This window comes from Sturnus vulgaris, chromosome 1 (genome assembly GCF_052056855.1).
Source record: "Sturnus vulgaris isolate bStuVul1 chromosome 1, bStuVul1.hap1, whole genome shotgun sequence".
Lineage (NCBI taxonomy): Eukaryota > Metazoa > Chordata > Aves > Passeriformes > Sturnidae > Sturnus > Sturnus vulgaris.
In genome coordinates, this window is record NC_142243.1 from 50,508,094 (window position 1) to 50,535,202 (window position 27,109).

Here is a 27,109-nt window from a genome sequence, read left to right on the forward strand (position 1 = left end):
TTTTTTCTCATGTTAATTACACCACTCTTTCCTCAGGTGACTCGGTATTAGAGTCATTAATCAAATGTCACAGCCTAAAAGCATATGGTCTCTTTTCACTGCCAGGAAGCAGTAATTGGCAGCAAGGTAGCAGTAGTACACTCCTGAGATAAGTATTTCTTAAAAGTGAAAATGCCATTCTCCACTCCCATGACAAGAATCACTGGAATGCATATATGCAGCTGTATATAGCCCTTCCTTACAGCAGCCATGCCATTTGTAATCCTCTTTTGGATATAATGCTACAGCAGCTTGGATTGCAATGTATCCTTTATAGCACTTATCACAGAGCAGCAGACAGTTGGGCTTTTACATTACAAAACAGCCACTGCTACAGCAGTGGCTTAGACGACAGTGAAGTACTGTCCATGTTGAATGATCTTGAGCAATGTCTAGTGGCCAGAATAAAAATCAGTCTGACTTCTCAAAAAACTAAATGCAGCTGAAAGGGCTATTAAAATGAGCCATAAAAAGTGAAGTATGCAGCTGAACCAGGAAAAGAAAACATACATTTGCTCTCAAGCCAGCTAAATTACTTGGGTTCCAGAGTATTATGTTTTAGATAATACTCACAAGAATCACAAGAATCACTAGGTTGGAAGAGACCTTCAAGATCATAGAGTCCAACCTGTTTCCTGACACCTCAACTAAACCATGGCACCAAGTGCCACATCCAGTTTTTTTTTAAACACATCCAGGAATGGTGACTCCACCACCTCCCCGGGCAGATAATTCCAGTACTTTATCACTCTTTCCATGAAAAACTTTTTCTTAATATCTAATCTATATTTCTCTTGACGCAGCTTAAGACTGTGTCCTCTTGTTCTGTCAGTTGCTGCCTGGAGAAAGAGGCCAACTCCCACATGACTACAAACACCCTTCAGGAAGTTGTAGAGAGTGATAAAGTCACCTCTGACTCTCCTTTTCTCCAGGCTAAACACCCCCAGCTCCCTCAGCCATTCCTCATAAAGCTTGTGTTCCAAGCCCCTCATCAGCCTTGTTGCCCTTCTCTGGGTGCTCTCAAGCATCTCAATGTCCTTCCTAAACTGAGGGGCCCAGAACTGGACATAGCACTCAAGATGCAGCCTCACCAGTGCCGACTACAGGGGCAGAATGACCTCCCTGCTCCTGCTGGCCACACTATTCCTGATACAGGCCAGGATGCCATTGGCCTTCTTGGCCACCAGGGCACACTGCTGGCTCATGTTCAGTCGACTGTCAACCAGGTCCCTTTCTGCCTGGGCACTGTCCAGCCACACTGTCCCCAGCCTATAACGCTGCAGGGGGTTATTGTGGCCAAAATGCAGGACCCGGCACTTGGCCTTACTGAACTTCATCTTGTTAGACTCTGCCCATTCATCCAAACATTCCAGGTTTCTCTGCAGAGCCCTCCTACCTTCCAGCAGATCGACACATGTTCCCAGCTTAGTGTCATCTGCAAATTTACTGATGAAAGACTCAATACCCTCATCCATGTCATCAATAAAAATATTGAACAGAACTGGCCCCAGCACAGATCCCTGAGGGACACCACTGGTGACTGGTCCCAGCTGGATGCAGCACCGTTCACCACCACTCTCTGGGCCCGGCCATCCAGCCAGTTCCTAACCCAGCAAAGAGTGCTCCGGTCCAAGCCATGGGCTGCTTTTCCAGGAGTATGCTATGGGAGTCAGTGTCAAAGGCCTTGCTGAAGTCCAAATAGACAACATCCACAGCCTTTCCCACATCCACCAGGTGGGTCACCTGGTCATAGAAGGAGATCAGGTTGGTCAAACACGACCACAACAAGAGCTGAGGTAGTACTGTAGAGTGGAGTAGTTAGGCTGGCTCTCTTGGAGAGTTACACTGCTCCATAAACTTTACCTCAGGACAGATAATGACCACTTCGCATAGTCCCATATTCAATAGCTGACCAGGGTGCCCTTTGTTGTTCATTCACTATTAGTGGTAACTTGGGTGAGTAATTTCATTTCCTATGTATATTTCAGGAATGACTGCACAAATACATGATTTTACTTATCAGAATTGATGCAAGTGTAAGCTGTCTCCTTGAGGATGGCTTGCTTAATTTCCATTCAGTGTTAGCCACTCAGTTAAAGAGAATAAAACAATGTGGCTGATCATTCCTATTTAAACAAAATAGTGCAGTTGTTAGGCCCAAGACATTCTTGAATAATTCAAATTCTTTCAGATTTTTTCTGAATCAGTCAAAGCAAAGACTAAATCCCTAAACAGACACAGAATCACAGAATATGCTGAGCTGGGAGAGACTCACAAAGATGACTGAATCCAACTCCCGGTCCTGTGCTGGACACCCCAAGATTTACACCATGTGCCTGAGAGCATTGTCCAAACATTTCTTGAATTCTGTCAGGCTTGTGCTGTGACCATTTCACTGGGGAACCTGTTCCAGTGCCCAATCACCCTCTGGGTGAAGAAACCTCCTCTAACACAACTTCAGGCCATGAATCTCCTAAATCCAAAACTGTTAGTCAAGCACATTTTACAGTCAAGTTTTACCGAAAGAGAAAGGAAGATTACAAATTATTGTCTCTGACAGCAAATTGCATTTAGTCTTCCCTGCTTTGAGCAGGACTGAACTTTGAAGCATCATTGCTGAGGGAGTCACCCATCTACAGAGAGGTCTGATGTTAGTGTGAGTAGGTGTCATTCCCTCAGAAATATGATGGTTTAGATTTTCTTCTCATGAAGATTGAATAACAGAACAGTACAACTGTTCAGAAAATTGAAATTTTGTGCTCCCCTCAGGCTAACCTCCGTTAAATTTGCTCAAATATCTCCTATTTCTTATTTCCTTTAGCAGCTAGCACAACTCACCAGCATTGCCATTTGCCTTGTGCAACTTGGTAGCAGTGGCTGGAAGTGGTGAAGAAGAGTTCAGCTGGGTTAGTGCCAACCTGCTACTGCAGCTCTTCATTAGCACACACAAAGGGAATGCTGCTAGGACGTGAATAAATTCATTTGACTACTTCCAGTGAAGCTGCAGTGAGAACTCAAGGATGAAGGACTAAATGCAGGAGCACAATAGAAAGCAGGTCCTGAGATAAGGGGAAGATTTGGGGGTAATACAAGTTGTAAAGCCTGAAATGAGGTGATAAACTTGAACTGAAGGTTAGTGTAGATTTCTAGAAGACAAAAATCTGGAGTGCTGCATAGCTGCAGCTACAGATGCCTGCAGAGGACCATGGTGAAAAAAAATCCATTTTTTGTGATGTAAACAACAATACTTAGTCAAAAGCCCATTGCAGTGTACATGGGCCTTGTTATCAATTTCAGTGTGCTTTGGATCAAGCTTTTAAATCCTTGGTGCACCTCTCAAATCAGCATTTCTAGAAGTTCTAAATTGTGCTGAACTCAGTGTTTGCATTTGGTGCAGGGTGGATACTGTATGTCAGTATTGCTTTCTTCATACATTAATAGGTCTCATTTGTAAGATGTTAATCTCTGGAAACTTTAGTCAGCTATCTTTAAATGTAGGCATTTCCTTTACATTCTTCTGCACATGTAACTAAAGAATACATATCTGAAGACTGAGAAAGGAACACCTTAAAATGTATTCTCTCACTCGTATAAGGAAGCATAATTCTTTACAGACCAAATTCACACATAAGCACAGTTCTGCTACCATATTAATGTTCTTTTGCTTCTTTGGTTTCTTTTCTCGTAGTATTTCACATATCATTTTATTCCACTTGGAGGATCAAGGCAAAATACAAAAGCAAAAATAAACCATGAGAGAAGAAAGAAAAGGAAGCAAAATTCAGAAACTAACCAAAGTTAAGTTACATTTTTTTAATCATCTTGTCTATCTGTTTTTATCTGGAAAACCCAATGAACCAAAAAGGGCCTTCACTGCTGGCCTGCACAGCACCTTAATTTTTTTGGCTTAGATTTTTCCCCATTAAAATCAGCAGTACCCCCCTACCAATTTCAGAAGTTCATGTTTTTGACCTGATAAGTTTCCAGGTGCCCCAGACTGCTGCTCCTCAAATGTACCTTAGAAACTTTGAGGGTTCTGCAGTGAGAATAGCAGTTTTGTCAGATTTACAAAGATGTAAGCTGTAAATCAGCTATAGGCTGCTGATCATAATAGAAAAATCTATGTCATGCTATCCTCATGCTGTCCTCACAAAATGGAAATGAACTGGGAGAAGACTAGATGAGCAGTCATGTGGTTGTGTGAGTGGAAAGAGTAGGGATGATGAAGCTGGCTAAGTCCAAAGCCCCAGGTGTGGATGGTGTAGGACCAAGCAGCTACATGGTGCTGAGTGGGGTAGAGGCTCTCTAGTGTACGTTTATTCATCTCTGTTAACTGCAACTCCATCAGAAAAAAAGGACAAATCCAAACTGATTAACTCTGTGAGGGGAAAAAAATAGCCACAAAATGTTAGATTGATTCATCACAGCCTTTTCATTCAGTGTTTCTGTCAATATGGCTATAATTCTAGGAGTTCTGTAAGTACTCCAGGAGCTTCAGTTTCACTAATTTAAAGTGCAGAAGGACTTAGGTGCTTTCCAAGGTATCTCAATGGGAGAAATTTCATTTAAAATTAACAGGGTAAATGCTTTTTTCTACTATAACATCATGGTCCTAGATGATAGACTGAGAAGACCTATAGCTCACTGAGTTCTACAAGGAGGCAAAAAATTTCCATGTTAAGCAATGTTGCTGAAAGGACTTTTTTGATGGGTGAAAGGTGTTGCAGAACAAAATGAGGAAATTCAGGGGGGAAAACATCCTGATTTTACCCACAGATTTGAAGAATTCTGACATTTCCATCAAGAGTTTTGTGATCAGAAAAGGCAAATCTTTACCAAGTAGGTGCAAATTGAATTTTGATATGTTATAGACCATCATGTTTTGTATTTTTCAATATTCTATATTGTTTTTATTGTAACAAACCTCAGTTACTACTTAAAACCTTTTTATGTGTCCTATTTGATCTGCAAGGCAGTACTTTGATGCTTATTTAACTCAAGATATTTTAACTAGTTAGTGATAGCTGGAGAGCAAAATAAGCTCACTTGATATTTGTTTCCTGAAATAGGATAGAATGAAACGGTGACAAAGTGTTAATGCTCCCAAGAGAGCATTCTCATACACTAGGTTTTAGAGAATTCCGTTTTATGAGCAATTTAGAGAAGTGGGGAATGCAAACAACCTTTGTTTTGCTTTAATTTTTGCTTAGAACAAAATGAAATTCTGCAATTGAGAATTTCAAGTTCAGTGGACTTTGCTTTCATGTTACTTGTGCCATACTGTTGTGTCTTTAAAAAGCAATGGAACATACTCATACATAAATGTATGAACTGGCTTATAACTCTCCTATGCTTATAATCAGCTAATCACGAACTACCTTTGTGGGACTTCCATAGTGGGAAACATACTAAATAAAAGCTGGGTTAGTGACAGGAAATTTTGGCCAGAATTAAGCAGAGGAGAAATATGACTTTGGTCTTCTATGGGTCATTGTCTCTCACTTTACCTGAGAAAAGCCAAACAAAATCACAAACATACAAACATCATGATTTCCCCCTGAGGTAGTATATGGGTAAGTTTTTAATATTCTCAAATCATTTCTCTGTACTTCAGGTCAGTTATTATATAAAATATGCATTATACATTATACATATAAAATATGCAATATACATTTATTTAGCAGTAGTTATTAAGGAATGCCACAATAATTCTAATAGTAATGCTGCAATTAGCAGTAGAAACTATAGTCACGATACATTGCTAATAGATGGTGAGTGACTTGGCTGGCATATCAGTGGGCTGGAGCTGATCAAGGCTGGTATTTCATTGCATCATGCTCACCACATGCTGCATCCCTCAGAAGGTGGAGATACCAGAGTTTTTATGCATACAGATGAAATTGCTTACTAATGAGCAGTCAGTAACATTGCCAGGGGTTTGGGAACAAATCTGGCAGTCAGCGCCATTTCTCCCTATTCACTCTTGCCCAGTGATCCAGGGCTGACCTGGTCAGGAATATTCATGATCCATGCCTGAACCCAGACGTTTCATGACACAAATCCTAGCCAAAGTACTAACCTGTTTCAGTGTGAGCTGGAAGTTTCCAGGGCGTCTGTGTGCAGCCTGAACCCGCACCAGCAGATGGGGCAGTGTCTTGGTTTAATTTTGACTTTCCTGGCCAACGCACCAAATTAATGTCTTCGTTTTGAGTTGCCAATTTAAATAAACTTATTTCTCCTGTTGTGAGACAGAACCAGGAGCAAAAGAGCAAGGCAGGCCTAAAACTTGAGAGAGTATAAAAGAAAATTTATTAACTACACAAACAAAAAGAAAGGAAAAAAAAATTCAGAATAAGATTTTTCAGATCACTCCTTCCCTCCCTCTCCCAATCTTCATAACAACAAAACAAACATATAACAAATACTTTGGTCAGTCCCCAAATTTAGTCTTTCTCAGTTCACCTCTGGAGAGAGAAGCCTCTTCTCGTTGAAGTTGTAGGGATTTTTCCCACAAGAAGGAAAAAGACAGTTCTCTTGTGGTTTTATCTTTCACGATTTGCATCCGCACGGGAACCTGCAACCGTGACGCTCCTCCCAACTCTACAGCCGTCCCAAAGTTGTAGATGTGGGCCATGTCTGTCTCATGGGGTATTACTTTTAAGAATGAAACGTTCGACAGCAAAGATTCTCTCTGTCTCCTTTCTCTCTGCTCAGGCTTGATCTTCAGAAAACCGAAATCCCCTTCTTTCAGGGCAGAAATTCTTAACACAGGTGCTTTTTAGTAAAATCATCTATTAAATGGAACATTTCCATCCCCCCATGTCTCTTTCCATGGTTTATAGGAATATTCAGTACATCACTTTGTGATAAATGTGATTCGTGCTAATTAAGTTGTAACTATATTAACAAAATTGTATTTAGATCAATAGAAGACAATTGTTACAGAGTGAGAAGGGGGAGATGGGTGAGACAGGATAAAAGACATCTTACAGATGTTGGGAGTCGAAGAAGGAGGTTGGAAGAAAGTCAGATAAGAATAGTAGAAGGACGAAGGTCTGATAAGCGGCATCTAGAAATACAGCTTCAACCTTGAAGCTGTCAAAAATGGAATGATCACAAGCATGGGACTTAATTAAAGTCATGTTATGGAAAACATCTGCTCAGTCACACAGGGCGCCTGCGCTACCTGCAGGTCACACCTCGGTCACTGATGATGATGATGGGCCTTCACCGGAAATAAGACCCTTAAAAGGATAAGAGACCCCCAACCCATTAGTAGAGCATGCGCCGTGCAGTATAGTTACGTAGATCTTAGGAATAGAAACTAGGAGGAGCTTTCTAGAAACTTCTGTAGCCTACAGTATATAAGTGGGATTGTTAGCCTGGATGCTTTGATACGTGAGGAATGACGAACCACTCCCCGTATCCCCGGTCGGAGGGGGGCCCCTCCCCGGTCGGTTTTGCTTATGCTTTATACGAACCTCAATTATACTAAATTACTTACTGCCAAATTCTGTATATTCTTAAATATATGCACTTTGATTGTTTCATCTCCAATACTTTAATTGTCATCTCCAATACTTTGATTGTATTCATTTTGTTACTATTAAAAACTTACTATTAAATTTAATCTTGTTGCTTGATAAATTGAGAAAAATAGAACATCATTCATAACAATTTGGTGCCGAAACCCGGGAACTCCAGTCCAAGTGAAGAGTGGCTAGTTTTGGGAAGGAGCTCCCCACCAATTGTTAAGGTGGTCCCAAGGCTAGACCAGGCTCTCTTGGAAAAGGAGTTCCAAATTAAAATAAAGCATAAGCAAAAGAAGCTCGCTACAAGGAGGCATGCCAGAAGAAGAAGGCTCCCGTGAGAACGCCGGCAGAAAGGGAAAGGTGCCCGTAAAACGTCTTGTGCACAAGAACCCTGTGCGAAAATGGGCTGTGTGAGTACCATGGGGTTGGGTAAAGGGGGCGGCTGTGTGCTTGTGTGTGAGTGAGGAATGTCTGAAAGGGGAGAGCGAGTGAATACCCCGGGAGGGACTGGGAGGGAAAGTCCCAGCCCGAGAACTCACGAGAAAAGTCTTTGAGAAGGGAGCTGATGCTCGAAAGAAGTGATTTAAGAAGGGAGTAAATGAACCAGGTTCAACTATCTGTTGGGAGGATAATAGATGGAAGTTTCAGTATGTGATTAAGAAAGGATTATGGAGAATGGCCAGAAAGAGAGGTTGGGGAGAGAATAAAAGGAAAAGAAGGAATTAGGTAGGAAACAAGTGTTTGGCAAAAGAAATGAGATTGGTATATTAAGCGAAGGAGTTGAACTGCAGAACGAATGAGAGAGAGCAAGGGAAATGTTGCCGCCAGAGATGGGTCAGAGGAAAAGTAAAATCTCTGACCCAGGGGTTGTGAAGTGTGAGAAAAATTCACAAGAACCCAGTGTGCCTGGGAACCAAGAGGGGGTTCCCAGAAGGGGAGCGAGATTCCTCAGGACAGCCCCCTGAGGATAGTGTTACAATACTAAAGTATAAGGGAATCCCAAAGAGAAAAAGTAAGCAGAAAATTATACAGTACTGTATGTTTGAGTGGAGAAAAGAAAAGATTTGTGCAAATAATTTGTACTGGCCAGAGTTTAAATCATTTGAAGATTAGATTTGTCAGGTTTTAAATCTATATATGAGTTCAAAACAACGTTTTAATTAGGAAAAAAAGTGAATATGCTGCTTTGTGGCTTCCAAAAAGTGTGTGGGGGGTAAATTTATAGTTCAAAGGCAAGAAAAAGAAGGTTATTCGTTATACCCTTTGCAAACTAAAGGACAGGCAGCAAGAAGGGACTGGCTAAAGCCATGGGAATCGTTAGATCACCTCCCACCCCCATACAGACAGCCTGTCCAGCCTGTCCAGCCCTTGGTCCCCGATGCACCCCCTATTCAAGACGAGCCAGTAGCACACAGAACTAGAGGCAGAAGGGAACAAGAGGAAGAAAGTGACAAAGAGGGCGAGGAAGCAGGAAGGGAAGATAGATTATACCCTCTTAGAGAGGTTCCAATGGCAAATCTGGCCCCAGGACAGGGACCTATTGGTTACATGAGTGTTCCCCTGAATACTAGGAACTTTAAGAAATTTAAGAAAGAGATGGGCAGGATGCCAGAAGATCATATTGAGGTAGCAAAGAAACTAGATCAGTTATTAGGACTGAATATTTACACCTGAGTGGAATTGCAGTCTATTTTAGAAATCTTGTTTACAGTGGAAGAGAGAAATGATTAGATAGTCAGGAATACAGGCTTAGAATAGAGATCATTAGAAGCCAAACCAAAGAGATCAGAAATGGCCTATGGCAGATCCAAATTGTAATAATCAGGAGGTAGAACATAGGCAAAATATGAGAGATTTCAGGTAAATGATTATCCAAGGTATTCAGGAAGCAATGCCCAGAGGACAAAATATAGGGAAATGTCTGAGTGAGCACCAAGAGAAAGATGAATGCCTGGCAGAATGGTTAAAGAGACTAAAAAAAAATTGGATTTGCAGTTATACTCAAGCATAGACCCCGATACACCAGCAGGGCAGGTCCTTTTGAAAACACAATTTGTAGCTAAGTCTTAGGGGGGGGACATCAGGAAAAAGTTAGAAAAATTGAAAAATTAGCAGGATAGGAGCTTCAGGAGTTGTTAAAAAAAGCACAATAAGCGTATGTTTGTAGAGATGAGGAAAAGAAAATTAAAGCCAGGATTCTAATGACAGCAATCCAAGAAATACAAGCAGCCACAAACACAAAGAATTTATCAGAAAAGAATAAAAAGAAGAAAGAAAAATCAGGTCCTGCTTCTGAGGACACAAGACCTATGTGCTTTTCTTGTCACAAAAAAGAACATTTACAAAATTTTTTTCCTGTTTCTAGGGGTACAGGACACATTTGTTTCTATTGTCATTAAAAAAAAAAATATTAATTCAAGAAAACTAAGGAGGGGTCAGGGACTCATTTATTTAATATGAACCAAAATACCAGAAGACCCCTTGATAAAGCTGAAAGTAGATTCTCAAAATGAAGAAATCATATTTTTAGTAGACACAAGGACTTTGTTTTAGTTTAAGGTAAATTTAGAAAGAAACTTTTGAATAGAATTTTTCTGGGAAACAAATTTAAGCAATCTTTTTTTAATTAGTTAGAGAAAAAAACTATTTCCTCAGAGAGAAGTGGAAAAAATAACTATTTATTTAACAGGCAAAATACTTTTCAGTATAAAAATGAACAATATTAAACAACAAAACTTCTTATTGTTTCAAAAAGATGACAGATTCAAAAGAAGGGTTTTTTTGTAAGTTGCAGCTTAACTTACTTAGTCTAGTATCAGTTCCTTCAGTGCTGGGAAATGCCTTGGCCCAGGCCAGGCTAGGTGGGCTACGGTGTGAGCTTCCAGTGCTTTCTTGGGTTTTCAGTCCAGAGCAAAATTAAATAATTCAAGAAAAAAAAAAAAGAAGAAAAACACACTCCAGGGAATTTTTTTTACTTTAATTGGTTAAAAAGAAAAAAAAAAAAAAAAAAAAAAAACAAAAAACCTAACCAAAAAGCAAAAGAGAGTTCTCTCCCGCTGTCCACTGCAGACAACTAGGTCTGTGAGCAGGAATGCGGGGGAGTCAGTGTAGTTTCTGATAACTAATTCTGCACTTTTTCTCTCCTCTTTCACTCCTGGAATCAGTCTTAAAGCTGCAGAATTCAATATTCAACACCAACTGAACAGACTATTTAAAGATACAAGCATCATAAAATAAAAAGAAACAATTTGGCTGATAATAAAGCAGGGGGGAGCCCTAGGAAAAAACGGCAGTGTGAGTGTGGCTTTTCAGGAAGCAAAAGCACAGGGTGGGGCAACATGCTTTTCCTTGGCAGAAGTGGAGGCTGTGAAAAAGCTGGGGGTAACCCTGAAAAAAGGATGAATTTTTCTGCCCAATAGTAAAAGAGCGGTGCCAGGACTTTTGGCCCAACAGATCCCAGACAGCTCACATGGGGGGATTCACTGGGGCACGAGAGCACTTTGTGACCATTTTTGTAAAATTTTATTAAAAAAAAAAAAACAAAAAAAACAAATTACTCAAAAAAAAAATTGTAATAAATCAAATGAAACTAAGGAGAGTACTGGGTGCCAAAAGCTACAGTCCATATAGAGTTAGCATAGAACCCCTGTACTTTGGGACCAAGGGAGAATGTGATTTTTGTATGTGCAGTGAAAAAAAATATTATTTTACTGCTGTTTGAAATACCAGTTTAAAGTTGTTTTAAAAGGTGCATTATCAAAGTCTGGACATCCTGAATTAACTGCCTGCTGCAACCTCATTGAACCTGAAGGCAGAACAGCGCTGATGAGAAAGAATCAGACACCTAGTTGATCAATGAAAACAGCCCAGGAGGATTGAAAAATTTCTCCAAAAGCCTCCAACAGTCAACATTAACTGATTTATTTGAAGAACTACCACTCAAGAGAAAGAGACTGGTAACACCTATTATTGAGGAGGCCCAAAAACAATTAGAACATTGGCAATGTCGTACTCATGGCTTAGAATGCCGCCCATGGATTTGTATTCTTTGCACTTGCTGTTTTTAATTCATGGTGGAGAGTAACTAGGGCAAAAGAAAAAGAGAGACAATTGCTTTGTTTCAGTTGTTCAGGGCATATGCATGATCAGCTAACAACAGAAAGATTTTTTAGTGACTTCTATGGGAAACCATTAAGACATGAAAACGGGACCTTTTATGCCGCAATTCAACTAATAGAGAATCAGGACCAACTACTCCTTGCCATATTAACTTTTGTGCAGGCTAAAGAACAAGCAATCCAAAATATTATAAATCAGAGTATCATAACTGGCAATTGCTGTGGAGAAGAAGTCTATGTGCCACGTAGTAAATACGTCTCACCAGCAAATTGGCATCGCGAGTATATCTATTGGTGGAAAAGAAGGTTTAGAAAACCAAAAAGAAGAATTATTTAATTGAAATAGTGTAATTTTGTTGTGGTTGGCATATCTCCAGAGCTTTACTAAATTGGGGAAAAAAAAAAAAATTATTAGCTAATCAATCTAGGGAAAGAGATAAGGCAGTGCTGCAGAACTATAAATATTTTGTGCCATCTTTGGAACAGAAAAAGTTAAAATAGATCGTGCGAACCTTATGAGGCCAAGGGTACCAAAGAAAAAGAAATCCCAGGATGAAAACTTTGCTACCGAGAAGATGGACATCTCGGCCCTTGGCTGCAACCCAAGGGGCCTTGAGACAGGTAGAAAGTTAAAATTCCTGAGGATTCTTTTCATGGTGCTTACAATAATACCCCTAGCAGCTGGCCAGAACCGTAAGACTGCATGGAATGGAAAAGAACAGGCCATGCAGGAACAAATTACAAGACGACAAACCACTCAAGAAGCAGAAATGAAGACACGAACCCTTCCTGATCCCTGTGACAAATGCAATCAATCCATGTGGGTCAAGAATAAGATGGAATCAGTATTTGTGGCACACCCATATATTAGTGCAGCTTGTTATGATCATAACAGCTTCTTAGAAATTTGTGTAAAAAGTTCAAAATTGTATTGGGTAAGAAAAAATTTGGGATTCAGGGGACGAGCTCCTTACCCTAATGATAATCAACTCGGTCCTAGATACGAACATTTTTTGTGTTTTGAAAAGGATGAAAAAGGAAAAGGGTCAAAGAAAAAACTAATTGGAAAACAAAAAGAAACAATGAAGGATAGGGAAATAATCAAAAAGAAAGAGTTAGAAGAACTGGATGAGCTGTATAAACAATTAAAACAGCACTATAGCGACTGGGATTTGCCAACTTCAAACAAAAATTTGTTTGTAGATCTGATGCAAGAAATTGCCACCGAATTAGGGTTATCTAAATGTTTTGTTTGTGGAGGACTTAGGATGGCTGAAAGATGGCCATGGAGAGGTGAGGGTTTGGCTCCAGAACAATTTCTAAAATGGAATCATACACAAATTTCTAAGACCCTAAGACGGCCTGAAGGCTGGGTCCTGAGTCATCAAGTCATTGGAACAGTTTGTATAACTCGGGAAGGGAGAAAATACACTGAAGTGGTAGGATATACTCCTTGCCTATCTACTTTAGTAGTAAATTCAGACAATAACACAAAGACCTGGTGACCCAAGAGTCCTACTGGATATTGGGGAATAGCAAAAGAAATGAATTGCGAGTGGAATAATCAAACTAATTTGTGCTGGCATAACAGTTCTGGAGCTAACCCCTACCAATCCATAAAAGACTTGAAATCTTATTGGGAACAACCAGAAAATACAAAAGAAAGATGGAAAGCCCCTGATGGAATATATTGGATTTGTGGGCAACGAGCATACAGTGAACTACCCCGAAAATGGGAGGGAACTTGTACCTTAGGATTATACGACCCTCCTTCTTTGTCAGACCAAGGTCTAAGGGCGATGTACTAGGAACACCACTTTATGAAACCTTAGAAAGAAAAAAAAAGAGAATTAAATCTCGACTTTCCAATGGCGGGAGGAAACCAAAAATGCAAAGATGAAGAATGGCCTGCAGAAAGAATTATAGCATACTATGAACCTGCTACTTGGGCTCAGGATGGGTCTTGGGGATATAGAACTCCAATTTACCTATTAAACCGGTTGATAAGGCTCCAGGCCGTAGTGGAAGTCGTCTCAAACCACACAGCGGATGCCTTAAAGTTGTTGGCCAAACAGCATTCACAAATGCGAGCATTTGTATATCAAAACAGAATTGCCCTAAACTATCTGTTGGCAGAAGAAAGAGAAGTTTGTAGGAGGTTTAATGAATCTGAGTGCTGTGTGGAAATGGATGACCACGGGGAAACCATCACCAAACTTGCTGGCGAAAAAGTGGCACATGTACCAGTTCAAAAATGGAATTCTATCCTGAAAGCTGACTGGTGGAATAATCTTTTTGAGGGTGTGTGGTGGAAAAAATTAGGATTCATGCTATTGTGTTCTGTTTTAGGTCTATTGTTTCTGCCTTGCATGATACCATGTCTAATCAGACTAATACACTCAGTAATTCAAGGAATGCAACTTACAGCCATACCTATAGATCCAGAATTAACAACAAAAGGAAAAATAAACTCCTTGATGGTACTGAAAGCACAATCCACTTGCACTTGAAGAAGAAAAATCGAGAAAATAGTGACTGAATGCAAAGAGAATACCCTGGCATGAGAAATGTTAACCAAATTTGAGAAAAAGTGTAAAAAGCTGAATGCCACATGAAAAATGTTAGAAAAATTAGAAGCTAGTATAAAGAAACATAGACAATACCAAGTAGCAACTTTTTAGAGCACGAATCAATATAATCAAAAAGAGAAATGGGGGAATTGTGATAAATGTGATTCGTGCTAATTAAGTTGTAACTATATTAACAAAATTGTATTTAGATCAATAGAAGACAATTGTTACAGAGTGAGAAGGGGGAGATGGGTGAGACAGGATAAAAGACATCTTACAGATGTTGGGAGTCGAAGAAGGAGGTTGGAAGAAAGTCAGATAAGAATAGTAGAAGGACGAAGGTCTGATAAGCGGCATCTAGAAATACAGCTTCAACCTTGAAGCTGTCAAAAATGGAATGATCACAAGCATGGGACTTAATTAAAGTCATGTTATGGAAAACATCTGCTCAGTCACACAGGGCGCCTGCGCTACCTGCAGGTCACACCTCGGTCACTGATGAAGATGATGGGCCTTCATCGGAAATAAGACACTTAAAAGGATAAGAGACCCCCAACCCATTAGTAGAGCATGCGCCGTGCAGTATAGTTACGTAGATCTTAGGAATAGAAACTAGGAGGAGCTTTCTAGAAACTTCTGTAGCCTACAGTATATAAGTGGGATTGTTAGCCTGGATGCTTTGATACGTGAGGAATGGCGAGCCACTCCCCGTATCCCCGGTCGGAGGGGGGCCCCTCCCCGGTCGGTTTTGCTTATGCTTTATACGAACCTCAATTACACTAAATTACTTACTGCCAAATTTTGTATATTCTTAAATATATGCACTTTGATTGTTTCATCTCCAATACTTTAACTGTCATCTCCAATACTTTGATTGTATTCATTTTGTTACTATTAAAAACTTACTATTAAATTTAATCTTGTTGCTTGATAAATTGAGAAAAATAGAACATCATTCATAACAACTTCATCCCTACAATTTTACAAAAAGATTTTCAGCCATTTCAGCATCTTCTCATTCTCCTTCCATCTTAAAAACTTAGCTCTTACGTCACTGACTTCAGAAATCTTCTTATTCCCTTTCATATTCAAAGGAAAGGCTGGAGGCTTTGCAAATCTCATCTGAACACTAAAGAGTTAAAGTTTAACACAACTACAAGAGTTGGGCCAGGCTCAGGCCGCGCTGGGGGGGCAGCTGAGGTGTCAATCAGCCTTTCTGGGGCTGGGCTGCAGCCCCACACTGCTCATGGCCACCCGGGCAGGCCCGGCCTGTCCGGCAGCAGCAGGAGTCGGCCTCCCCCCACGCCAGAGCCGCCGGCCCGTGGAGGAGGAAGCTGTGAAGGTCTTAGCACACAACTTTTTCTCCCCCCAGCCACTGGGTCCCCCTCGTTGGCAAGTGGGGCCCAAGCGGCCTCCCGAGCCTCCCCCCTCGCATGGGGGAGGGAGAAGCTCGGGTTGATGTTACCTGCTCAGCCGCCAAAGACAAAGAGACTCAGTTCAGGATTACCTCCTTCAAAATGTGTGTGCACAGAGCGAACTAACTTTCTCTAATTGGCTGTTGCAGGTATCCCAACCCCCACAGAGGAAATTCTCTTAGAGAAAATCTCTCTCTGAGTTTCTTCTTCCTAAGTCAACCTATCACAGGCAGTTAGAGTGCATTTACAGCCCACTCCACAATATCTCATTATTCACGGAACATGCTTTCCTCTGCACAGCTCTAGAAACCAGCCTTTTGTGGTTAAGGGTATTATTGGCTATTGCCTGACTTAATTCAGCAGTCACAGCTGATGCGTGAGTGTTTGAGGCAGTGTTTTTCAGGGCAGTGTCCCAAAGGCTACATCCTAACAGTGTTCTGTGAAACAACACAGAGGAATGGCCCATAGCAAAAGTGATAAAAACACCCTGATTTCTGTTTACTGAGCCAGCTAATGTTGCTAACAAGTTCCTCACCTCTCAGACTGTTTACAAGCTTGAGATATGTACTAGACTTAAAACTTAGATAGTGAGCTTTCAGTGAGAAGGCATAGTTTCTCGACAAATTTTAATGATAAATTTTTTGTATGCAAAGTAGTGCAGACCTTCATTATTTGGCCTTGCCAAAAAAAGGATGCTTTACACAAGCATACAGAAATATTATGCTTTTTTTCTTCCTCATGGATAGATGATAAATTAAGTATCTGAGTATTTTCTATATTCACAAGAAATCACATATTACACTATGTTGTTGTAACTACATGTTATATTCTGAATACTCTGCTATTTATTGAAACAGAAGAAAGTCCAAATTGACTGGTTTTCTAAGGGTAGCAATTACTTACTCTCTTTAGAAAAAAGTAGTTTCTTGAAATTCAAACCTCTTGTAGAAAAGAATGTGCTTTAACATTTTTTTCATAAGGGGAGAAGAAAGTTTCTATAGACAAGGTGATTCTTCCAGTGTAAAAGTCAATAGCCAGAGCAGTAGCCTAGGATATTGGAAATTTAAGTTCAAATTCATTCTGCTCTATTGAAGACTTAGACCTGAAAAGTCAATTTTTTTAATCCTATTCAACGCAGGTTTCTTAGGTCCTGACTAGTGATCCCATGGCACATATGTGTGAGTTCACTTCAGTGATGCACCCACTTCTGATGTATGTTTTCTTGCCTATACATGTTTGACTATGCATTGAAAAATATCTGCACAACACCATTGTCACATGTCAGTTTATCAATTTGTAAGTGTGCAAGAAGGGTTCCCTTCTCCAGAATGAGCTGTTCTTCATATAAATTTGCTACATCATCCATCTTCCCTCACATGTCCTATACTTGAAACCTTACAAATTGTCTGTTTTGTTAAGAAAAAAATGCATAAATTGTGATTCAGTTTCCTCAGTTTCTTCCTGGGGCAGTTTTCAGTTAAAGCCTCTTAGCTGAGTTCTTTCTTTCATTTAATGTTCCTGCCAAGATGTAAAATATCCTTTCACCTTAAGAATGGGACAGGGATACAAGGCAAGAAAGTTTAGTCCAATTGTTTAAGCTGAACTTGTAGCAAATAATGGGGTCATGGAGCACTTGAACAACAGCTGCAGAAAGAGAAGAATAACCACCACAAGGATATTTCTGTGTTAAATGATGTGACAAATGGAAAAGAAGCTTGAGATAACTTAAATAGGATCCTGTAGAAAGCACAAATAAAAATCACATCCACTTCAGAGAAAAATTAATAATATAACCTAGTTTAGCTATTGAATCTGCAGGTTCTGTTTCAGACACGGGGAAGTGTTTGTATACTTTTCAGCTTTTCTAAGTTAAAAAAAAGGACATGGTTCTCTTTTTTTCTTCTGTGCCTTTAGACCACAGCAAAGTTCCATTTGTGTAGTCCTATATAGAATAACTACTGAGTTTAAACGTTTACTCAGAAGTGGACAATATATGACCCCACTAAGAATATCAGAATATTTTAAAAATCAAGGTGTTTGCCAGATGGTCCTGTCAGGAAAATTAATCCACAAACACCAGAGGTTTATGTCCAAAAAGGAGACAGAGGAGTCCTTTTTGCTTTATTCGAATAAAGGGAGAGGCCATGGGACATTCCCCTGGGATCTCTCAAATTTTCGGAGGACTCAGCCTCCTTTTTATCCTATTTTCCCGGCCGCATTTCCCTCTCTCTTTCCCCATTGGCTTAGGTACTTGAGAGGCACAGACTTCCTGGAACGCCTGATACCTGAAATTCCCCTCTAATGTATAACCCTCCCTTTTAATTTTTAATTCTTACGGAATTCATAGTTTCCCCCCCGTTGCTTCTTTCATCTTTCGATATCCAATTTCATTTATCAGCAGCCCTACAGTTTGTTTGTAAAGGCAAATATCTCTTTCCATTCATCAATCAGTGGAATCCATCCCATTGTTTCTTTTATCTCTCAGTGCTAGCCTTATCTATAGGCTGATCCACAACTCATTTGTAAAGACAAATTCAACATTCCTCTCGGTCCACAAAGATATTTTGACTTATGATGCAACCAAAATTAAGATTCTGTTACAGACATAGATCTAAAGCATATTAAAAGCATTTTACTAAGGCCTCAGATGTTCATGGCTTAGGATTAGTGTTCTATATGAAAACAGTACAAATATCTATTTAGAAAAATGTTAAAGCTAAACCACGAAACATCTTTAAGGGAAGCAGTGCTACATATATGGAATGAAGAACAGGGAATCAATTTACCATACAAAGTGTTTTTTCACCATTCATTTCATTGGATAGCTCTGAAAGGCAAACAGTTGCCATAGAAACAGTAAAACAAGTCCATTTTCAGGACTGGATGATTCGCTTCTTTTGGAAACGTAAATAAAATTTCACTAGATAGATTTTTGTCAAGCGTGCGCCCTGCAGGAACTTTGGGGTTGGAATAATATGCATCTGGTTGTGTTTGTTTCATTTAAAAGGCTAATCCATTCTGTGCCGGTTGGATTTTCACAGCATGCTGTTCCAGCTCCTGTGATTTCTTATTGCAACTTGTAATCTTGGACATTTCAGATATCTTCAATCCTACACCCCCACATAGGAGCCTTTGAAAATTTGCCTGGAAGCAAACATATCAGGACCTCTCAGGATCCATTTGCTACTGTATTAGTGCCACTGTGAAAATTGAAGGCACAGACTGCAATCAGGCTTTTCAAGCCTTTAAGCTTTCAGTCCTGTGTCTGTTTAAAGGGCTAAAAATTGCAGAAACTGCTGTTTCAAGCATCACGGTCTTTTTCTAGTATGCTATGCAATAAATGGTTTAGGGATTTGTGGGAAGGACACAGAAGGGTAAATTATATCACTTACTTTAACACCAGACAAAAGCTGAGAGTGAGACTGAAATCTGGGTTTAAAAGGGAAATATTTCCTGGCCTCTAGAAGAAGCAGAACTAAAGGTATGGACTGATAGCAGTATTGTATACACTTCCAACCTTTCTTTTAAACTGTTTGTTTTCATTCCCAGGGTCATGGATTCAGCTTGCTGCAGTCCAAGTTAATTTGTTTGGGTTTTTTTTTCACAGGAGTTCCATACTTCTCTTGTCAGACTGTTACTAGTACTCAGATCAGCTGGCATGAAGCAAATCAGACCTTCATAGATATACAGAAGAAGCTAGTTCAGAGTCCTCAGAACACCTCAAGATATATTTGAGCCAGCACATGCCATGGTTACAACACTGACTATCAAAATAAATCACATAATGAAATTTTATAAGTACTTTCTGGGAATAGACTTACTTGATAGTGGAACTCTGAAAAACTATCTTCTCACTGCTCATGGTTGATATATCTACATATGGCACAATGTATCAGTGCAATTATAATACTATGTTTGAAAATGAAGTGTTCATTAAATACCCAATCATGTTTTCCACAAGTTCCAAGCAATATAGAAGAACTGAACTAAGACTTTGGAAATACATTACTATTTTAGGACTTTCTGTTTTGTTTCCTCACTTCCAAGTACAGAAGAAAAGTTTTGTCTTCCTTGACGAAATGTCAAATTTGAGTCTGTAGTCACCTTCGAAAAATCAAATTCCTGGCTCTGGCCTGTGTATATGTTGCACAGGTGAATCCTGGGATGTGAGAAAACCTTACTTGACTGAACAAGTGTTGCTGATTTGGAGAATTTAGGACCACTTGTAAGACATTGATGGTAAAGTGTTTGACAGAGGTCTTGCAGAGAAAAGAGAACTTCTGACTGAAAGAAGTCAATCAGGCTTTTACCACTGATTTTAAGGCCTCTAAATTTCACACTAAAATGTTTGTCTAGCTATGGGACTTGCATTAAAAAAAAAAAATCATAAGTCTGTCATTTAAAATGTAAAACATTTTACCTTTTGGCCAAGCTCTATTTCTTAGTTGCACAGTATTATATACATAAACATAAACATATACATGTACATATACATATACTTATGCATACATATGTATATATATGTATATGTATGAACAGGAAAAGATAAATCTAGTAGGTCTGCTTAAAAAACTATAAATCCTTTACATGTAGAGTAATAATAAGTAATAATAATGTCTTTAGAGTTTCATATTTTTATTTTATGCCCAGTGACTAGCAAAAAGGAAACTATTACCAATCTTTTAAAATAGAGAATGCCAGTAAAAAACTCTTCATCCATTCAGTTTTGCAAACATAGATCTTGTGAAGATCTATCTTCTTGTTTTGAAGCAAATATTTGCATCCTTTTTCTCCTTAGTCTTCCTGGAGCTCTCAATTTTAAAGGCACGTTATAGCCACATGGCTTCTTCACTTCAGAGAAGAATGTGAAAACAGGCATACCAACAAGAACAGATGGATTTGAAGTAAAATTTAAAAAGACAACACTTTCCCCAAGCATCCACCTTTGCATCTTCTCTAGTCTTCAAAATGTTTTATTCATATGCTGCTCATCTCTACATGGCTGTGGTTCTTGGTGCAGTCTGACCAAGACTAAAGGCACAGTATTGTAAGAGCTGTCCTCCTGAGAAGACTTCTTCCCTCAGCTGAACTGCAACATTCTCAAAGACTTCTTATGAAACTTGCTATTCACAGGGTTTCATTCCAGCATTTTAAATGCCAAAAACTCAATACCAATTAGAGAACCCTCTTAATTTCAAGTGTCTTCTTTCCAATATGTATAACTACAAACCTTCTAAAGCTCACCTTTCACTTAGATGAGAACTAGTGACGAAAAGTGATGAGAACTAGTAGTGAGAGGTAGTGGTGAGAACAGTCCCTTGTTACTAGGGGGACAATACAAACTGAAATACTTAATTTGAAACTAGTTTGCCTCAGGAATATCTAAGGATTAAAACAGTATGCATAAGCGTAAAAACTGGAAAATTAGGATCGTGCAGTTATCTATGTTGCTAGCAGCAGAGAGCAGGCAGGTGCAGAGACACATATAGGGTAGCCAGATGAACATCTGGCCTTTGGCATATTAACTCTTCTACTCTTCTAAAATCTGTCTTCTGGGAGAACAAAGAGAAAAATACCCTTTCATTCTCTATTTAATATTTTTAGTGAATGAATTTGTTTGGGAGTGGGGTTTTTTTGTGTTTGGGGTTTGCTGGTTTTTTTCATTTAACAACTGCAGATATTTGAATTTGGAGAATGCTTAGGGGAAGGGCAGTTGACAATTTTTAATCAAGAAACCACTTGCATAATGAAGAAAACAATGGAGAAACTGAATGGAGCCAGCACCATCTGGAGAAAAAGACTGATTGCTTATTGAGCAGCCAAGGGTCTGTGAAAAAGAGACGTCCCTGGGCTACATAATTAACTTGATATTTTATGTCTTTGTGGTGTGTGGTTTGTGGGTTAGTTCAGGGACCAATGTATCTAATGCAATTCTTTCTGAAGACTGTGAGGAGACACATCCAAAGTTTAAAACAAAGCTGGGCCATTTACTGTATTTCCATTTCCTGGAAATTAATTAAATTATATGAATTTCCTGGAAACAGAATCAGCTGAAATAAATCAATTTGTTTAAACTTTTCATCATCTATGTAATTTTGCATCTCTTCTGGGTTTGGTAGTTCCAAACAATCCCATGATTTGGCAAATGTCGCAGCTGTTCTTCATATTTGTCATAACTCAGTGACCTATGACAGCAAGTGGAGACCAAAAATTAATAATTAGGCTATCCAAAAACATTTAGTTCCTCAATAGAAATCAAGATTACTATTCTTTATGTAATGAATCACGTTTTTTCTCATGTTGATCACTACATTAATGGCTTACAGTATCTCCATGATGTAAGAACTGTGCTTCAAAACTTATAGGGGTAAAGGGAAATTGGTGCCACCCAATTATTATTATAATGTTTCTCCTTTTCATTATGTTAGAACATATATGGTCATATATATAGGTTAGAACCAAATGCTATGTGAGAACTATAGTTGGTTTTCACTGAAAGTAATCTATTCTTTCCATGAACCCAGTAAGGATTTTTTTAATGGAATTGTGTTAATGGTTGGCTTTCTGAGTATTTTCTTTCTACTATTTTTCTGAAGTGCTTTTGTGAACTGTATGTTAAATAATCCTTTTTTTTCCTTCCACATCTTGATTTCTTCCATTGTATTTTTGCTTTTGAGATTTGAAATGCTACGTTTGTAACACAAATGCATCTCCTACATTGAATGACAGTTGAAAAGCACATTCTGTGGCTATAGTGTTGTTCTAAACAGAAGTATAGGTGGGTCTTAGGCACTGTGCTTCTTTAATTTAATTCCATCAAATTTGTTTTGAGGAACCTCTTTTTAACACATTCCTCAGGTTTCTAGGAATGTTACAGACTTTGAGCTACATATAAATCTGTAAAAACAGAAGTGCACTGAGGGATTGAGGGAAATAGGAGAATAACAGGTTCTTATAACTATAGTGGGAACTATTTATTCATGTAAAAATGCAGGTGAATCTGCACTGTATAACAACTGCTGTGTGCATTTCTGGGTATGACAATATAGATTAAATTGCTTTTGGACAGAAAAGCTTTGCACCTAAATGGGATCACCAGCATTACAAGCCTGTATAGCAGTAAAAATCAAAAGCTTCAGCTGAGTTTAATGGAGAAGACCTAATTCCCAATTTCTGTGCTGGGTATGAAATGGCTGTGCTGTAATAGCATAGATCTGGTGTAAGATAGTGTAGAATAAGCCTGACAAGATTTTACCCAAATTCAATCCATTGTTGCATGAGAAATATATCTAACACAATCAATCAGAAATAAAATCTCTCATGAATCCCTAAGATTGATCAAGGTAGCAGCCCTTTAATAGAGAACATATTTTGATTTCCTTCCCAAGCAAATAAAAAGTGCTAAGAAAGTTGCTATATTTCACAGTAAACTATGCTGGTGAAGAGTTAATTTTCAATGAAAGTACAGTTTCGTGAGGCACTGGAGGAGTTCACGTATATTCACATGTTTTCCCCTGCACAAGCAAATGTGACTTTTTGTATTTTGGACACAGACTTCAGCTGTAAACAACTAATACCTCAAAATCTGCATTTTTCCCCAGCCTGTAGATGCTCACCTATTATCATTCCTTTGCTGAAAACCTAATCACCCCCCACTACCCTACGCCACTCCTGTAAAAACAGTAAGGGGGAGGAGGGGATGAAGGGGTGGTATCCTTTCTTTTTTAAAAGCAGGTACACTGGCAGCTTTCTAGTGATAGTAATGAGGGAATCTTAGTTCAGACAGAGAAATATGGTAGGAGGTCTGAAGGACATCAGTTGGCTAAAAGATGTTTTTAGGGAAGATAGTTTCTCTGAGTGTGAAGTAAACAGCTGATAAAGCAACTCAAACTTCATGCAAAGCTAAAGGAAGTAAAACCCAAAGTCCGTTTACATCCTGTTGTGGGTTGAATTGTTCTCATTTCTTTCTGTCGAATTTTTCCCATTGCTATGCTAAGTATTTGTGGCTACACTTAGTAACAATAGTTTTCTCTCGCGGGGGGGGTGGGAAACACCGGAAAAGGAAAGGTGGGACAGGGGTCTGGGCTCTCATTCTCATTCTCTCGCTCACTCGTGGAGTGGAAGGAAGACGGCCAGGGCTCCTACCTAGCATCTTCTCCGCCATCCCAGCGCTGGGAGCCACATTCCCTGCTGTTGGACATCGCTCTGCTGCCTTCCCACTTCATCCTACTACCTCTGGACACTCTGCCGAGCACCACGACCGACACCGTGAGGGGGGAGTCGCTCCTCCATCCCTCTCACACCTGGACCGCTGCTGCCATCATTCCAGCCCTCTTCGACTGCCCTGCCCCCACAGCACTGGTAACTGAGCGCAGGGAGAGGGAGCCTGTGGCCAAAAAGGACTGGAACTGAGTTATACTGTTCTGTTTTGTTGTCAATTTTTATAGCTGTTGTTGTTTCTGTGGTTTGCCTAATTAGATATGTTAGTAAAGAACTGTTATTCCTATCCCCATATCTTCTGCTGGAAAGCCTCTGATTTCAAACTATAATAATTAGAAGGGAGGGGGTTGCTGTCTCCATCTCAGAAAAAGGGGTTCTTGCCTTTCCTTAGCAAATACCTGTCTTTCAAACCAAGACATACCCATACGTATTTTGGGTTTGTTCATGCTTTTGGGTTTTGTTTTGGGTTTTGTTTTTTGGTTTTGTTTTGGTTTGGGGTTTTTTTGTGGTTTCTGGTGTGTTTTTTTTTAATATAGATCATATTTCTACCTAATTAACTTGGTTATCAAAACACCAAAAACAGAGTGATGCTGTGAGAGTTTATTGTTTTCTGCTTCATATGTATATGTATCTTCATGATCTCATGGTAGGCCAGTTTCCCTGGTAAACTGTCTGACAGGTAATTTTTTGGTACCTTAACACTGTAGATGAGGAAGATGCTAGAAAGTTGATTTTTTATTTTATTTGTGCTTTTATGGGATTATTGTGGGATAATTCATGATAGCTCTTTAAATATTAAACCATTTTAGCACTTCTCCTGTAAATGGAAAACTGATTTCCTACTAGAGGAAGGCCTGTAGAAAGATGTAATCATGCATTCAAAGATGGTTTGCATGCAGGGTTGCTAGTGACTGAAATGCCAATTCCCGGAAAATCTAAAGAAGAGCTGCTTTTAATGCTCAGATTGTTTCCGTATAAAAGGGTTCATAAAAATGTTTATACAGGCTAGGCTCAGAGGAAGTAAACACCCCTCTGTAAGGTAAGTTAAAGAAAAATAACTTCAATTAGGAGAATTGCTCCATGCTTTTCCATTGAAAAACCTGACAATTACATCAAATTGCTATTTTTAGGCAGATTATAAAGTGGAACACTGGGTTAATGAAAGCAGCCTGCACAAGCTGAGTGCTACAGAATGTTCACCCAACATCTGGCATATACATAGTACTCTTTATGTCTGAGAGAAACACATGCAATCTGCCTGTGATGCCTTAGAATTTTGCCAGAGAAGAAAAGTGGGCTTTATTGGCAAATCAGAAAGCATAATTAGAAACAACTGCTCTCTTAAATTACTTGAGTTTATTTTAGAGGTGAGAGAGAGTCTATCATAGAAAGGTTTGGATTGGAAGGGACCTTAAATATTATCCAGTTCCAAGTTCCCTGACATGGGCAGGGACACCTTTCATTAGACCAGGTTACTCATAGCCCCATACTGCCTGGCCTTGAACACTTCCAGGGATCCACAACTTTTTTGGGAAATCTGTCCCAGTGCCTCACCACCCTCACAGTAAAGTATTTCTTCCTAATATCAAATCTAAACCCATTTTCTGTCAGTTTGGATCCATTCCCCCTTGTCCTGTCACTACACATAAATAGTCTTTCCATCTTTGTTTTAGGCTCCCTTCAGGTACTGGAAGGTCCCAATTAGATCACCCCAAAAGTCTTCTCTTCTCCAGACTGAACAATGCCAATTCTCTCAGCCTTTCCTCATAGGTGCTCCATCCCTCTCATCATCTTGGTGACCCTCCTCTGGACTTGCTCAACAGCTCCACGTCCCTGTGTTTATGACTCCATAGCTGGATGGGAACTCACCAGAGTGAAGTAGAAATGCCCTTCTTGGACCTGCTGCCCATGCTGCTTTTGATGCAGCCCAGGACACATTTGGCTCTTTGAGCTGTGAGTGCATGTTGTCAGCTCATGTCTAGCCTCTCATCCACCAGCACCTCAAATCCTTCTTGACACTCCCAAGTCCTCTTCCCACTTCCTTATCTGTTCATCCCCCAGGCTGCGTTGATACTGGGAGTTGCCCTGACACAGGTGTAGCACCTTCTACTTGATCTTAACAAATCTCATGAGATTCCCATGGGCCCACTTCTTGAGCTTGTCGAGGTGCCTCTGGATAGCATCCTATCCTTCAGGTGTGTCAACTGCACCATGCCATCCTCTGACAACAAATGGTGTCAAGTTGTAGAAAAGGAGAATTTGATGTATGCATGGGTATTCACAGTATTCTTCTGCAAATGATCTACATGTTTATTCCACAGTGCAATTCCCTAAAAGCTTAAAAAAAAAAAATCCTGAATTTCACAACTCTGCTGAGCACTCTATAGTAGGCTACATAAAGTTTTTAAGATTTCTCTGAAAGTTCTGTTCAACAGCACTGATGGTGGTGTTCAGGCACATAAGAGTTGAAGTAACATCTATGGTCATAATACTTGTTGTGATTGTTGATGTCTCTGTTTCTGATATTAGGGACAATGTGCAGATTCTTTGAAATACAAATGGCATCTGCTTTCAAATGGTTATAGGTTTCACTAGTGCAATCAAAAGAGATTAAACTCAGCCCTAAAATACGAATATATATATAGTTAATACTAAAAGTGGCATCTGAGAGCAGGGTTACAAGAGTGGACTTGCAGAGTTGTTCACATCTTTATCAGTTCCTATTAGATATGATAATCTGGATGCAACCTCTGCTTTAAGAAAACCCTAAATTCCTGATTGCTGGATGCTTGGAGATCATATAGGGGAGAGAAGCACTCTATATCTGCCCTATCTCTTTCCATTTTCACTGAGTATCTTCCCTCCCAGCTGTGGTTGAGGACTTCCTTGCCTACATCAGGAATTTTGAATTCTGGGTGACAAGAAGAAAGCCAGATGTGGATGATCTTAGTCTCTGGGGTTACGGTGAAGCCCTCACTTTAATGAGATGGATCATATGCTGGAAGAGAAGCAGACACTATGGACCTTGTTAAACTTCACTGTGTGTGACACAGCAAGTAGCTGTTGAATTAGGTGAGAATTTGCCTGAGTGGGAGAAGAGAGCTTTCTGTGGAGCTCTCCTACCTCTCAAGGCCTAATATGGATGAATTAGAGGCTCTAGAGAAAACAGAAATGCTTTATATTAATTTTTTTTTTTTACTCCTAGAATGAACAGA

At 39.5% G+C, this 27,109-nt stretch overlaps 1 protein-coding gene across 12 annotated transcripts in view; it reads right to left on the reverse strand.

Moving 5' to 3' along the window:
* The window catches only part of LOC148225206 (uncharacterized), a 100,765-nt gene that overhangs the window by 67,834 nt on the left and 5,822 nt on the right, over window positions 1–27,109 (reverse strand). For 9 of the 12 annotated variants that reach the window (XR_015804451.1, XR_015804454.1, XM_088167052.1 and 6 more), the window contains exon 2: window positions 6,119–6,324. The exons of 1 other annotated variant lie outside the window; for it this stretch is intronic. Coding sequence is in view for 7 of the 11 variants with exons in the window: in XM_088167052.1 (XP_088023178.1) it covers window positions 6,119–6,324 (206 nt within the window). In the remaining 4 variants the exon portion in view is untranslated. Of the gene's footprint in view, window positions 1–6,118; window positions 6,325–13,439; window positions 15,583–27,109 lie in introns of those variants that run through there. 2 more of the 12 variants (XR_015804453.1, XR_015804452.1) reach the window with 2 other exon arrangements.